We start from the raw sequence: 15,629 nt of genomic DNA, 5'->3' as shown, positions 1-15,629 counted from the left end.
ATTGGCCGACATGTGGGGTCGACATTAAGCTTGTGCGAGATGAGGTTCGGATCAATTCCCGGCATGTCGGCTGCTGAGAATGCGAACACATCTCTGTTGTCCCGAAGGAGCTGGATCAGTTCAACACGGATGTTCGGATCTAGCCCTCGTCCGATGTTGACACATTTTTCAGTATCCCCCTCGGTCAACTGGATTGATTCAGTTTGTTCGTCTGACTCCATTGCCTTGGAGCCAGATTCTTCAGGCTCAGGTCTGCTGTCAATCTCAGCAGGCCTTCCCTCCTTCGGCTGGCTTTCGTCTGAATCTTTCGGCTCGTCCGAAGTGCCCGCCTTTTCGGCCCCTAAAGATGCTTTCTTTTTTGGGGACCCCTGAGCTGAGGCACTTAGGCCCTTCGGCCTTTTGGTACCCCGCCCCCTTTCTCTTTCTTTTTCTTCCTCGTCATCCTTGTCGCTTCGGCGACTCTTGGATGGCTTGAGGGAGTTGCATTCCCGGGCCTCTCTTTGGCTGCCCAGGATCTTCTCGGAGTGCCCTTCGTCTGAGACATAAATCATTGACTGATGATATGTCGAAACCACTCCTTGAACATCATGAATGAGAGGTCTCCCCATGATGACGTTGTAAACCGACGGGGCGTCGATGACCAAGAACTCGGCCATGACGCTTCGTCTTGCCTGGTCTTTGCCGAGGCTGACGGGAAGAAGAATTTTCCCGTCCGGATATGAAGAAGAGCCATTGAATCCAGTGACCGGATAAGGAACCGGAGTCAAATGCTTGCTCTCCAACTTCAGCTGGTCGAATGCCTTTCGGAAAAGTATATTCGCCCCGCTGCCACCGTCTACCAGTGTCCGATAGACGTTGTGGTTGGCAATGCTTGTCATGATAACCAGCGGATCATCATGGGGGTACACCACCCCTCTGCAGTCTTCGGATGTGAACATCATGTTCGGCACCGGAGACTGCGGCTTCTGGAACTCAGCATGATGGATCTGATGGGTGAGACCCCTCAGATGACGCTTAAGCGCGTTCCGAGATATGCCACCGGAAATGGTCAGGATGTCGTTGTGTCCCCCTTCGGGAGGCCTGTCCCTTTTTCGGTGATAGTCTAGCTCTTGCCGAGAGTCTTTCTCGGTCTTCTTATCTTCGCGGCGTTCCGCGACATATTTCTTGAGATACCCTTTTTGGACCAGTTCTTCAATCTGGTCCTTCAGCTGAAGGCAATCCTCGGTGCGATGCCCACGGGATTCATGGAATTCGCACCAAAGGTCCTTCCCTTTCTTCTGATGCCAAGAAGGAGGTGGTTTCGGCTTTTTGAATCTTCCCTCCTCCTTCGTCGCACTGAAGATTTTAGTACGTGGCAAAGTGAGAGGGGTGTAAGATTCAAATTTCCCTAGGAAGGGAGCTTTATCCTTCTTCGGCTCCGTGGTCAAGGGAGGTTCTGAGGCTTTCGCCTTCCCTTTCCTTGACCCTGGAACTTCGGCCTGCTGCCCTTTTGGCTTCACAAGCCCTGATTGGGATTGCAGCTTGGCCTTGTTCCATTCTTCGGCTCGGATGAATTTGTCCGAGGCGTCGAGGGCTTCTTCCAAGGTCAGCGGGGGATGCATGACCATGAAGTCCAGAAATTTGCCAGCTTGTAAGCCATTCCGTAATGCAAATACGGCTAGACTTTGGTCCAGACTTGTTATTCTGGACGACTCGTTGCTGAAGCGAGTCAAATAGTCTCGGAGACTCTCGTCCTCCGCTTGCTGCAGACCCATCAGCTCTGCGGTAGTTTTCTCTCGGCGATTAGCCGTAGAAAACTTGCTTTTGAATTTATTGGCTAGATCGCTCCAGCCAGTTATTGAGCCTTCCTTCAGCCCTTTGGTGATCCATGATTGGGCCACACCTTTAAGGGTTGTCGGGAAATACTTGCACCAGGTAGCTTCGGACCTGGGGTTAAGGTACATATGCCCCTCGTAGGAGGCGATGTGGTCCTTCGGATCCGAAGTACCGTCATATGTAATGTGTGCCGGAATTTTAACCGTCGGCGCGTGTTCTTCCAGTATCCACCTTTGGAATGGGGAACTGGTTGGAACCATTACGGCCTTTCCCTTCTGCCTCGCCGAAGGAACCCCGCTTCTCCCTCTCAGAGAGGTGGATGCGGGGGGTGTCCCCTCGCGCGACTGGGAAGGATGAGACCCTTCTGGGAAGGTGAGGCGACTGTGCACCCCTCCTTTCCCACCTAGACGCTCAAGGACGCTTCGGCGGGAGGCATTGTGACTGTCACGATGACCTTCGGAGGTCTGAGCTTTAGAACTTTTGGAGTGACCGGAGCCTCTCCCTTGATTCTGCCCAGAATCACCTGGATGCTCGGTCTTTCGGCTACCCTCCCCTTTTGAGGATGGGGCACGCTTTTCTCCCTCGGCCATACTCTTCCTCTTTCGTTCATTTGATCTAGGAGGGGGAGATGGTGGCTTTTTTACCGATGGGAAGCGTTCCCCTAAAGTATGCATGAATTCCATGCACACAGCCATGGCTTTCATGACCTCCTCGGTTGAGGGTCCGGCAGGAGGAGTTGAGCGCATGCTTGGTGAGGGACCGCGTTTATGAACCTCACTGCCCCTCGGCGAGTCCCTATTTAGGTTATCCCGTCGTGAAGGGGATCCTTCACGTGAACTTTCTCCCCTTGGGGAGTTTGAGGCTGTCGGTTCAGGCGACGGTGAAGGTGTCCTACCGGCCCTCACCGTTATGATACCGGTCTTCCTATCTCTCTTAGAGCTCTTTTCATTCTTAGTCATTTTGGATGTTGGCTAAGATTCAAATGAAATTTTTGGCTGACTTTTTGTAAGAGTCCCCACAGACGGCGCCAAATTGTTTCGGTCAGAAAACAATAGGCCTTCAGCTGGCCCTTCGGATGAGTGGAGACGAAGCCCAATTCAAGTGGTGACTGAATTGGGGATTTCCTGCACAGCAATGCAAACGTAAACTAGCCTCGGGGGGTGTGCCGAGGAAGGCCCCTCCGATGCCGAAGTCAGTACGGATGCACAAGTATTAGAGAAAAGCTATGCAAGAGTATTTGTTGCTTGAGGCATTTAATGTGAATGAATATAATTGTGTTAAAATGAAAGCTTTTATACCTTTGTTCCATGAGTTAGATTGGGCTTGATCAATCAAATGGGCTGCCATATGATTGGGCCTTGTTACTTTTGACTTGGCAAATACATTAGAGGGTTGGACCTTATTGTTTGGGCTTTGACTATTTTTCATTTGTGGACTGGGCCAAATTGTAAGCATTTTGGACCCCAAACAATAATGATGCACATTTTTTATATTTTAAAGGTTTAACTCATAAAGATAATTTTGTTGGTACCAACTATCCCACTATCCTAATGAATTGAGTGTAATAACATCAACAATGAAAAAGGAAAAAAAATTAGGAAAAAAAAATCTAGATAACCATGACATTAAAAAGATGAATTAATTAAGTTGGAGAGAATACTTATTGATCTAGATGATAAACGTATTTCGTTTATCTTCGGGGTATAAACGACCTTTACCTTTTTTATGTAGGGTATGTTTGTAAATCTCTTGCAGCTGACTATGAATATCATCTAATTGAGTGTGCAACTATGTCATGTATGACATTCAAAGACACGTAAGGGATCTGTTGATGTGTCCACAAGATACACGAATTTTCATTTATCATGAAGATAAATGGTGGCCGCCTCATTAAGGGTTTATTCTGTTCACCTTTTTTTCACTTATTTCAGGTGTAATAAGTTTAGATAAGTTCAGTTTAGGAAAAATTAATTCTGATAAGGGTTACCCAAGTACAAATTACAACTAAAATAAGTTTTAATAAGGTCTAATACGTTTAGATAAGTACAGATAAGATCAGATAACTTCAGATAAGTGAAAATCAGGTGAATAGAACACACCCTGAGTTGGACAACTAACAAAATTACTTGGTCATAGACTCGTAGTTGGGCATGTGTGAGGTTGACGAATAACTTTGATGACCAAAGCTATTGAAACATTTGTTTTTGCTTTTATTTGTCTTTTGTTATTAGGTATACAAAGAGACACAATAGGTTGTAATATAATCAAAATTGGATCCTAAATCTTGGATGTCAGTCCCTTATAGGTTTATTTTTTAAAAAAAGAATAAAGATTAAATAAAACGATTAAGTTGTTTTAGTGAGTAGAAAACAGTATAACTATGTGCCCATATACCGAGAACGTGAAAATTCAAGGAAAGAAAACATATGGAAATTTGTAGAAAGTAAAACCACAATAATCTAAGGAAATGAAATGCCTATCATAGAAACTCTATGGAAAACAAAGTACGGAGTAATACTTTGTGGGCCTATTCACGGATCGGATATCCAAATCGAAATGTTATTGATCCAGTATAATGATAAGAACCCCTAAATGTTATTGATTATGTACCGAAGAACATACAACTTGAAAACAAAAAAATGGGTTTTTCAATATGGTAACCCTCCAAATTTCACTTTTTTACGTTATGTCCCTCCATTTAGAACTTTCCACATTGTAACCCAAAAATACATTTAGTGTCTATACGGTTACCTTGCCGTTATCCCGCCGTTAACAAATTCCGTTAGTGGGGCCCAGTCTTTACTTATAAATATTTTTTTTATCGATTTGCGTGTAAAAATTGTTCCGTGAAGGGTAGGGCTATTTTGGCCCTAAAGGAACCAAATTGAGCTCAGATTTGGGAAAAAAAAACTTAAATGTCTCTTTTTGCGTATTAAGAAATGTCTCGATTTACGTGTTTACGTTTTTACTACGCAAAACGAGGCATTTATGTTATTTTTTTTCCCAAATCTTAGCCCGATTTGGTTCCTTAAAGACCAAAATAGCCCCTAAAACCTTTAACGGAACAATTAACACGCAAATCGATGATAAAATATTAATAAGTGAAGAGTGGGCCCCACTAACGGAATTTGTTAACGGCGGGATAACGGCAAGGTTACCGTATATAAACACTAAATGTATTTTGGAGTTACAGTGTGAAAAGTTCTAAATGAAGGGCCACAACGTAAAAAAGTGAAATTTAAAGGATTCCATATAGAAAAAAACCCAAAAATTCATCACCTACATGAACATGTCATTTTCGCAAAAAAAATCAAACAACACTAAACTTGTGCCCTAATACTATCCGATTTAGCATAATGCTACTAGTAGTATATATTAATAACGAATTCTAAACAAAACAATTAAGTGAGGAGCATTGCAAAACCTTAACCGATTAAACTAATTGACGTCGGCTTTTAATCAAGTTCCAAACCACGAAGCAAATACAAATCAGGTGACCAATCACCAAAGCACTCGAAGCAGCTTCCCGCGACACAGCCTGCGAAATAGAGAGAGAAAAAGAGAGAAGAAGAAGATAACAATGGTGGCTGCGTCGTCGTCAGTGGTGGCCGTATACCCACTATCAAGCTACACCTTTGGCACCAAAGAACCCAAGCTTGAAAAAGATACCTCTGTTGCCGATCGTCTTGCTCGTATGAAAGTCAAGTAATTTTCTTCCATTGATTTGTTTTCTTACTTTGATTATATCATCTGATAATCAATAATTTAAATTCCAGTTTTAGTTTACTATAAAGGGAAATAATTTCGCTATTTTTCTGATCTGGGTGATTTTGGGTTCTCTGTTTCAAATTTGTTTGCTTGATTGTGATGCTGATGTTTTGTTTGGTTGAGTTTTGTGCGATTTCTGTATTAGACCTGTTAATACCCGTTTGGAAATTTTGAGTTTTTTGGAAAAATTTGTTAGGAATTACTGTTAGTTGTGTTATTTGGTGCTTAATTAGGGCAAACCTTGTTTTAGGGTTTTAAGATGAACAGTGTTCTTCTTACGAGGTTTCCATAAGTTCTGATTTTTAGAGCTTGTTGTACCGCTTGTTGGGTCTGATAGGTGGTAATGAATTCTGTATTATGTTTTGAGGATCATTTAAATTTTCAAATTAAAGTAGATAATATGATGACTTAGATGAGGCAAGAGAAACACTGGTAATTGGACTAGTATGCTTACTTAGGCTAAGTTGTAGGGAATTGGACTCGTATATTTGCACTAATTGAAGCCAATTTCTCATGAATTGGATTCCTAGAAAAGGAAGTAACAATAATTATCGAGTATTTCTTCAGAGTCTTGCCTTCGGTTACCAGATGGACTTTCCCTAAAAAGCAATATAGATACTAGCATACTACAACTTTTTGTTGGGAATTGGACTCGTATGTTTGCACTAATTGAAGCCAATTTCTCATGAATTGGACTCCTAGATTAGGAAGTGGCAATAATTATTTCTTCATAGTCTTGCCTTCAGTAACTAGATGAACTTTCCCTAAAAAACAATATAGATACCAGTAAACTACCCTTACAACTTTTTGCTTCCTGCATCCACTTTTTTTTAAAAAGTTTGAGTTTTTGCATCAAAACTGTTGCAATTGTTAGTGATCTTAGGGATGTGTCAAGCTGTCTACTACTTGTGGATCTGAATCAAACATAATTAGAACCAAATGGTAAATATTTAACCTGTCATCTGTATATAAATTTGTATGAACAATGATTATAATTTATAAACCATTTGGTTAGCAGTTATCATCAAGACATGACAAAAGCTATGGGTACTAGGTGATTGTATTTTTCTGTGATAGAAAGAGTAGTGGTCTAGTCTGTTTGACCAAGAGTTTCCATTTGCCGTATCATATATTGAGTGTGTATTATTTAGTACCAAGTTTGAATCTTGAAAGAACTTTTGAACTTAACATTGAGCTGTGATTGATGTCTGTCATTCATTTAATGCTGGGAATTACATTCTGTAAGACTGTAACACCGCCATAGGACAGGGAGCTGGTCCTTTCACATGTGGTACCATTGTCCACTTACTGTTCTTGGTTCCTGAATTTTGTACTAATAAAGGAGGTTTGTAAAGTGCAGAAGCTTTAATCATAATTTAGCCCTTACAGCTGTATTGAAAGGAGACAAGAACAAAGTTAAAAATCAAACTTGTATTTATTACTTTTAGTAACCAGTCAGTGCAAAAGATGGAATTGCTTATGGTATATCCGTATATGGTATGGATGAAAATCTACTGTAGACCTGTAGTCATATGTGCTTGTTGATTGATCTTTTTACCTTACAGTTGTTGTATGCGAGGGTTTTTGCTTCCCTACCGATTGTATTGTTTTGGTAGTGACGGAAACCCTAAAGGTGGCTATATAATTTTCACTATTTATTGCCTGTTTGATAAAAATATTCTTCATTTTGTTGAAAAATCTAATTTGTTTGTGTGGTTATTATTTTAATTATCTTAATGTTTGATACAATTGATACTAATATGACCCACTGTATTTTTTCAATTATAGTTACTTTAAAGAAGGCATGAGGACCAGTGTGGAAGGCATTCTACTTGTAAGTTACTCTCAGCATGCTACTGATGTTATTCATGTGCTTCCAATTGGATATGAAAGATATACATTATGTTTCTTTTTTTTGTAAGCTTTTTTCTTCCTATCTTATTCTTGTGTGTTTCCTTAAAATTAATTATGTTTGGATCAAAGAGTTTCTTATAATCAGCATTGTAAATACTTTTTCTATGTTTCAGTGATCTTGAATGACAGTTGTCTATCCATTATGTCCTGTGAACAATCATGTGACTTTTTTTTAATTATAATTATTCTTCCTGCACCCCTGTTTGGTACTGATGTTTTCTTTCGATCCTGAATATCCGCTTTCGAGATTTGATACATGGTTTGCTAGCAGCTAGCTATTATAACATGTTGCATCACTTGCATGCTTCTCTCATGTGGGGTCTATGTAGAATTTGTATTTTTGTTTGTTCCACAAGTATAGTTATTATGATGGAAACAGTTTTTGCTGGAACAAGGCTGTTACTTTCTACGTTTTTGCCATAGACTCATGTCTCATCTTCATATGTCGTTATTATTGAGGCTTAATAGTGGGATTTTTTTTTCTTTTTTCGAGTTGTTAAAGAGATTGACTCTTTCTTTAAGCCATGGCGGTCATTTGACCAAAAGATATGGTGTTCTGAGAGAGGTCAGAGGAAGATGATCTCAACTTAAATTTTACAATTTGTTGGGAGTATTTCAATGTCAGATCATGATCCTTGAGGGCCCTTACTGAAATTTGAAGTTGTTTATGTTCATCTTCTTAGGGTTCAACATAATAGGGCTGAACAAAATTATCCGAAAAACCGAAAACCCGAAAATCCGAACCGTAACCGAACCGAAAATTAGGGTACCCGTTTCGATAACCATAACGGTTCGGGTACCCGATCCGATAATTTGTTATCGGGTACGGTTATTGGGTATCATTTTAAAATTAACGATTACCCGATCCGATCTGATAAACAATTTTTTTTTTTTTTTTCCTACTTAAATCTATTTATCCAAAATCTAAACTCTTACTTTACTTCGTAATCACTTCATAATTTAAATGATTAGTAGTTATTAGTAATTTGGTCATGATCATGTGGTATTATTGTTGATTAGTGTTGAATGATATCATAATAACTATATTATAAAGTCTAAATTTTTATTATTGGATATCATATTGGGTATCCGATAACCGATCCGAAAATCTGGGTACCCGAACTTCGGGTAACTGGTACCCGAACTTCGGGTACGCGAACTTATTGGTTCGGGTAATGGATATCATTTTTAGTGTTATTGGTTATCGGGTACCCGAACCGATAGTGTTAACGTTACGGGTACCCGACCCATGTTCACCCCTATAACATACATATCCTACAAAAAAGATGGTTGGTTCTTCTGGTAGGCTTTTCACGTATAGTTCTCCATCCTTTACAGTTTTCTACTTTTCTCAGATAGTCAGATCATTTCACTTCAAAAGTTGATCCTTCCATTCTCATGTATTAATTTTGGGCTTCTGGATTTGCATATTGCTTGTGTACTTTGAGTGGCTAGTACACGAATCTTTGAATTCTATTTTAATCTTATTATGGTTTACCAAAGCAAACTTGAGAAAAATGCATGAATGTAAAACCCCTATACTCGTGTAATTTCTGCCTATGAGGCCTCAAACTATTAATCAACATTTTTGGTTTTGGTTTTCTCATTTGAGGGTTAGAGCTAGGATTGCCTGGAGAGGCTAAAGAAAGTTGTATGTTGATTGTGATACGAGAAGTAGGTTTTCTTATCGTGGGTGGATTATGGAAGGATAGTTGAGTCATGATCTTGGTTGGTTCAGTATCAAGACATGGTTTTGGTAGTATATCAGTATGGGATGATCTGTTGAAGGACACACGAGGATGGCTTTGCTGGAAAGGACTATTGTCTAGGCATTTTTATGGACAATAGCACTATGTTGAGGATTAAATTGAAGCCTAGTTATATGGAGAAGTAGCTAGCATGATGCGTATTTTAACGGTTTATATTTAATGGAAGGATTTGAGTGATTTTAATGGTGGAAATTTGGAAGATAGTCTTAGAAGGCAACGACTTCTAAGTTTGATTTTAGGAGTAACGATCCCAAAACCCTAGCTAACAACTAGTTTGAACCTTAACAAAGTTCTCTTCAAGCAAAAGCTCAATAATCTCAAATTATAATTCATAAAACATCTTGTTAAAATAATTGACATACAACTAGTATATATAGGAAAAATAAATCTATCCTACTTGCCCTGCAAGCAAACTAAATAAAAAGCCCTAATAATTAATTAATGAACCAAGAGAGCCCACTAATTAATTAACACAACTTTGGAAGCCCAAGGCCCCATAACTACTACTAAGAAAATAATAAAAACATTATTAAAAACTCACTTGTAAAACCCCTACTTTAAGAGTAAGGTAAAACCAAGAGAGTACCTAAATAAAGCAATAAAAATAGTTATAAGGAAGGGGACTCGATTCACATCATTCCCTCCCTCTTAAAAAAACTTGCCCTCAAGTTTCGTTCGGAAGACAAGGTACCAAGTCACTAGCCCTCATAGTAGCGCAAATTCCCGCTCCAAGAAGTACTTGAAAAGTATCATAATTCTCCCTATGCACAATCTTGAAAGGTCCTTCCTCTAATGGTTCATTCTTACCTCTAGAATTATTAAAGATTTTTTGAGCATTTAAAGATAAGAAAACATAGTCACCAATCTCAAAAGGGTGTTGGTTTGTCAATGACAACATATTAGCCCTTCTTTCCTTTTTGTTAAGTTTAGGCATAATCAACAACTCTCTAGCAGGAGCTTGAATAGGTGGCGCCTTAGGGGGTAAAGGATGTAATTGGACTCTCTTATCCCCAACCTTCACTGAATAAACATTTGTAACACCATTAAATAACACCCCTCGATCATATTGCCAAGGACGACCCAAGAGTATAGAACAAGCAGTCATAGGTAAAATATCACACCACACACTATCAGAATATGAACCCATGGAAAAGTTCACCAAAGCTTGCCTTTTAACTTGTAGTCCATCTCCATCATGTAACCAATTAAGCTTGTAAGGAGTAGGATGGTCCCTAGTAGAAAGATTCATAGTGTCAACCAACTTAGTAGATGCAACATTGGTGCACGATCCCGTATCTATAATCAACGAGCAACTCCTATCACCCACTTTGCATATAGTATGGAACAAATTTTCCCTTTGCTCATGTGTAGTAGGAGGAACAAAATTAGCATGCAAAACTCTCCTTAAGATACCGATATGGTGATGTTCAGGTTTAGGAGTAATCTTTTCTTGACCCTCAAACTCTTCAAAATCAAACTCTTCCTCTGTATTGAGCAAACATGTACTCTCCTTCTCTTTCTCTTCTTGGTCAAGATAAGCCAACAACATTCTATGTTCCTTCTTGGATACCGTCACTTTGTTACCACAATCTCTAGCAATGTGTCCCATGCCTTGGCACTTGAAACAAACTTTTTTCGCCAATGCAGCTTGTTCGGGAGTAACAACAATCATCTTCCCTTCATTGTTTGAATTGTTAGAGTTGATATTCGAACCCTCACCATTAAAGAATGACTTCCTCTCCTTGAAATAAGAAATTTTCTTTTCTTTCTCCTGTTTCTCAAATCTCTCTGCCAACCTTAAGACATCATCAAAGAACACATAATTTGATGTTTCCACCTTGTGAGAAATCGAAGGTGTTAACCCTTTTATGTATCGTCCAATCTTCATCTCCTCTTTTTCCTGCAAATCACAAAGCATGCACAATTTCTCAAACTCTTTAGTGTATTCAGCAACACTAAGATTCTTTTGTTCAAGATGATTCAACTTCAAGAATTGATCTTGGATAAATTCCCGTGGTAGGAACCGTTTCCTTAATTGTCTCTTCAACTCACTCCAAGTATTAATTTGTGGCTCATCTTCTCTCAATCTCTTGGCACGTAAATTCTCAAACCATAGAGAAGCATATCTCGTCAGTTTTAGGTTTGCAACCTTTTAGGCTTTTTGCTCATCAAAACCTTTATAGTCAAAGACCTTTTCCATCTGACGAACCCAATCTAAAAAGTCTTCGGCATCCCCATCACCTGTAAATTCCGGAAGTTCCAACAACTTCAAATCTCGATCATTGTCAATTGGAAAATTTCTCATGATTCCCCTAGGTTGTTCGTTTTTGATTATTCTTCCTTCCCCAATCACTTGAGTAGACAAAGTTTCAACCCTTTGATTGGTTTGAGCAATTTCTTGTGTACTCTTCTCAATTTTCTCATTCATTCGTTCAAGACTCGCATTAAAATTTCTCATCATTTCAACAAGCATAGTATCAAGATCCTCCTTTGTTAAAGTACTCATGATGTCGAAATAATATTCAGAAAATTAAACACAAGTCCCAAGTTCTCTCGTCAACAAATAAAACCAGTGTCCACAACTATTATGCTACCCAAGAATTCAATCGCGCGTCAATAAGTAACCACAATTTTAACAATTATACGATATCAATTAACTGAATTCCCAAAGAGTACTTTTTGCTTCACAAACTTAATGACGACACGTATATAGCAATGTAGTGTAATCTTTGGCAGCAAAGTAAATCAATGATGATTGATGACACAACTTTTAATAAAATTAATTCAATATTTTGGAAGCAAGTCTGTTAACTCACCAAGTAAATTAAAAGCACGCACCAACAAATAAAATAGGAGTTACGAGTACCTTTTGCGCAACAAACTAGTAACCGATGAATTCTGCAATTTATCCGTTTGGCGTACGAATGATTTTTTTATTTTTTTTTCAATCAACAAGATCGATCGTGTAAGTGGAGGGGACTTACAAACCTGGCTCTGATACCAATTTGATGCGTATTTTAACGGTTTATATTTAATGGAAGGATTTGAGTGATTTTAATGGTGGAAATTTGGAAGATAGTCTTAGAAGGCAACGACTTCTAAGTTTGATTTTAGGAGTAACGATCCCAAAACCCTAGTTAACAACTAGTTTGAACCTTAACAAAGTTCTCTTCAAGCAAAAGCTCAATAATCTCAAATTATAATTCATAAAACATCTTGTTAAAATAATTGACATACAACTAGTATATATAGGAAAAATAAATCTATCCTACTTGCCCTGCAAGCAAACTAAATAAAAAGCCCTAATAATTAATTAATGAACCAAGAGAGCCCACTAATTAATTAACACAACTTTGGAAGCCCAAGGCCCCATAACTACTACTAAGAAAATAATAAAAACATGATTAAAAACTCACTTGTAAAACCCCTACTTTAAGAGTAAGGTAAAACCAAGAGAGTACCTAAATAAAGCAATAAAAATAGTTATAAGGAAGGGGACTCGATTCACATCATAGCACTGTTCTTAAGAGGCCCAGAATTTATCATCTGTGAGGTATTGAATCTTCTTTTAATAGTTTGAGCTGGTTCTTGTATCCTATGGCAAGCTCTAGTTTGGGTAATTGGTGAACATCCCAACTTTACAAGATTATGAAAGTCTTATACCAAGCCATGATATTTTGGAATCTAGAATGTTTTGGTATTGAAATGGGTATAGGATTGCAAAATCCTACTTGGTTTTGCTAAACTACTCCACATCTCTGTGCCTAGCATCACTCAACTATCCAGTATAGCTTAACAAAGGTAGCTAGTGGCCAAATGGCCTATCTTTCCCACATAAAGATTTGTTTATTTCTGATGTCTGTTGGAAAAAGGAAGGGAGTGTAGGGATTACTTGTTCATATATCCAAAGAAGGAGAGAACATTTCTAGTCAGCTGGAAATTAAGATAGAAATATGGAAAAAGAAAACTTGTATGAGTAAATGAGAGCTGGACAGAGGGAAAAGTGCACTGGTCTCAGGATCTTGTTACCCCGTTTTATGTTGGTTTGTACTTCGTATCATTTACCAATGGTTCATCATAAACTGTGGCATGTGGATCTTGGAGTGGATTGAATCCTTGACTTGGTATGGTAGGTCGGCACGTGCTACTGAATCCTCAATGCTCTAAGCATCTTTGTTTTGAAGTTCACTTGACTGTTTTGGGTTGTTAATTACTTATAGTGAAGCATGATTTTGGAATAATATTTGTATACACTTAAATTTCAGTATAAGCTTTGTCTTAAATAAATAATTTGGCATTTATTGACCAGGTCCAAGAACATAATCATCCACACATTCTTCTATTACAAATTGGAAACACTTTCTGCAAACTTCCTGGTGGTCGTTTGAAGCCTGGTGAAAATGGTATAACGTTATGATAGTATCATCTCAGTGCTTTTACTATCCTAGCTCTGTCACAGTTTACTTACTTTATTTTTATTCATTTATTGTGAACAGAAATTGAAGGTTTGAAGAGGAAACTTTCTAGCAAACTCGGTGCTAACTCGACTGCTCATCAACCTAATTGGCAGGTATGATACTTTGGTGTCCTTTACGTTGTACTAATTCTGATTATCTGTCTCTAACACCCTTTTGCTCTTTCCTATTTGCTGTTATTCTGGCTTCATGAAGTGTTTATTTAAAGTAAAATCCTAGTAGTGACATATTCCTAAGAATATTAAGGTCTAAATGTTATTTTGCAGATTGGTGAGTGTGTTGCTAACTGGTGGAGGCCAAATTTTGAAACAGTGATGTATCCCTACTGCCCTCCTCACATCACAAAACCCAAGGTGAAGGATTTATTTGACGGTGCTCCTTTCTTTTCATGAAGTCTTTTGGACTAGGCTGACCTTGAAAGATTTTGTAACAGGAATGTAAAAAGCTTTTCATGGTCCACTTGCCAGAGCGAGAATACTTTGCCGTACCAAAAAATCTTAAGTTGTTGGCCGTGCCCCTCTTTGAGCTTTATGATAATGTTCAGGTTTGAAATTCCAACCAATGAATTGTTCATTTTTCTTTTTGGTCCCTCAAATGGCAATTTATTTTTTTATTTTTTTATTTTTATATAAGCATAAACCGTGCCTTAAGTTTCTATACATTCATAAGCACTGCATGCTAGTATGTTTTCGGCATGCTATGTCTTGATTGGATCAGTTGTTTACTAGAAAAGTAAAATGAGTTGTTTGGTGTTGGCGTGTTGCAGAGATATGGACCAGTGATCTCAACCATCCCTCAGCAATTGTCAAGATTTCAATTCAACATGATCTCTCCTTGATTTTCTAATCTACAACTTCACTTAAACTTGTGTGGTGTACTGATCAGTTTGGACGGGGTAGTGCCAGAAGCAGTGGTTGTTGTGTTATTGGTGGCTGTCTTGTTTTGAGATAGTAGCAGATCCACACTTCATGGAAGCCCAGCTTTGCTGACTATCTGCCTTCCCTCAGTTTCTGATATATCTTATCATCATTTTAGCATTAACGTATCGTTAGGAGATTCAAGGTTACATTGTTTCACAGGGTTTGTACTGATATGTGAACCTTCTTGCTTGTATAATGTTTGTTTTAGCCTTTAGTATTTTGCCGCCTCTATTTAAACTTCCTACATTATGTTTCTTTTTATTTTTTTTGGTGGTTAGAGTTGTAGAGAAGCTTTAGTTAAAGATTAGTTTTTCTGTACTTGTCAGTTGATAGGAAATTAGGTCGGCATTCTTCATACAGTCGTCTGCGAAGTTCGAACTGGCTAAAATGTATGCCCTTTGTTGTTCCACTATTTTTTAGGTGTTCTCGAATCGTATCATTTTTTTGGTCTAAGATTCTATGATTTAGATTTGTGTATACTCAAATATTTATAGATGGAGGCAGATTAGAATTTGGAGTATTAAGCACCTCATAGTATATACTTTAGCCGATGTTTATCAACTTAAGCTTAATTGTAATGAAGAATTGGTTAAGATTAATCATTGAAAATCATGAATGGTCAATCTTGGCCAAGCTTTCGGTATCAAGCTCAACATTGATAAAGTGGTCATGGGTTGAGCTATGTCCAAGGATAACAACACGCATAACTTGTTCAAGGGTGAGTTATTGTGAACTTGTTTCCGTTCATTAATATTTAATAACTTAGTACTATTAAAGCTGACTATAACCATTGTCAAGCGACAACTACGCACATTGCGTGTTTTGAAAACAAAATTCATGGCTTGTTTAGAACAAGTTCACAATAACTAAGCACATTGCGTGTTTAGAAAAAACAAAATTCATTGCGTGTTTAGAACAAGTTCACAATAACTAAGTACATTGCGTGTTTAGAAAACTAAGCACATTGC

General features: G+C 38.3%; 1 protein-coding gene across 1 annotated transcript; it reads left to right on the top strand.

Annotated features, from left to right (window-relative positions):
- Window positions 1-5,214: 5,214 nt before the first annotated feature.
- On the top strand, window positions 5,215-15,181 carry LOC110685335 (pre-mRNA cleavage factor Im 25 kDa subunit 2-like). Its single transcript, XM_021861836.1, has 7 exons — window positions 5,215-5,520; window positions 7,372-7,417; window positions 13,576-13,669; window positions 13,763-13,836; window positions 14,008-14,094; window positions 14,175-14,285; window positions 14,508-15,181. The coding sequence occupies exons 1-7, from the start codon at window positions 5,396-5,398 to the stop codon at window positions 14,577-14,579; spliced, it is 609 nt and encodes a 202-aa protein (XP_021717528.1). The 5' UTR covers window positions 5,215-5,395; the 3' UTR covers window positions 14,580-15,181.
- The last annotated feature ends 448 nt before the right edge of the window (window positions 15,182-15,629 follow it).

This window comes from Chenopodium quinoa, unplaced genomic scaffold (genome assembly GCF_001683475.1).
Source record: "Chenopodium quinoa cultivar QQ74 unplaced genomic scaffold, ASM168347v1, whole genome shotgun sequence".
Classification (NCBI taxonomy): Eukaryota; Viridiplantae; Streptophyta; class Magnoliopsida; order Caryophyllales; family Amaranthaceae; genus Chenopodium; species Chenopodium quinoa.
This window is presented reverse-complemented; position numbering and strand designations above follow the sequence as displayed.

Excerpts from the sequence above, each read along its gene's own strand:
- LOC110685335 (XM_021861836.1), top strand. The coding sequence starts at position 5,396 with ATGGTGGCTGCGTCGTCGTCAGTGGTGGCCGTATACCCACTATCAAGC. Across the intron at positions 7,418-13,575 it reads GTGTGGAAGGCATTCTACTT|GTCCAAGAACATAATCATCC; the intron begins GTAAGTTACTCT and ends TTTATTGACCAG. Across the intron at positions 14,095-14,174 it reads CTCACATCACAAAACCCAAG|GAATGTAAAAAGCTTTTCAT; the intron begins GTGAAGGATTTA and ends ATTTTGTAACAG.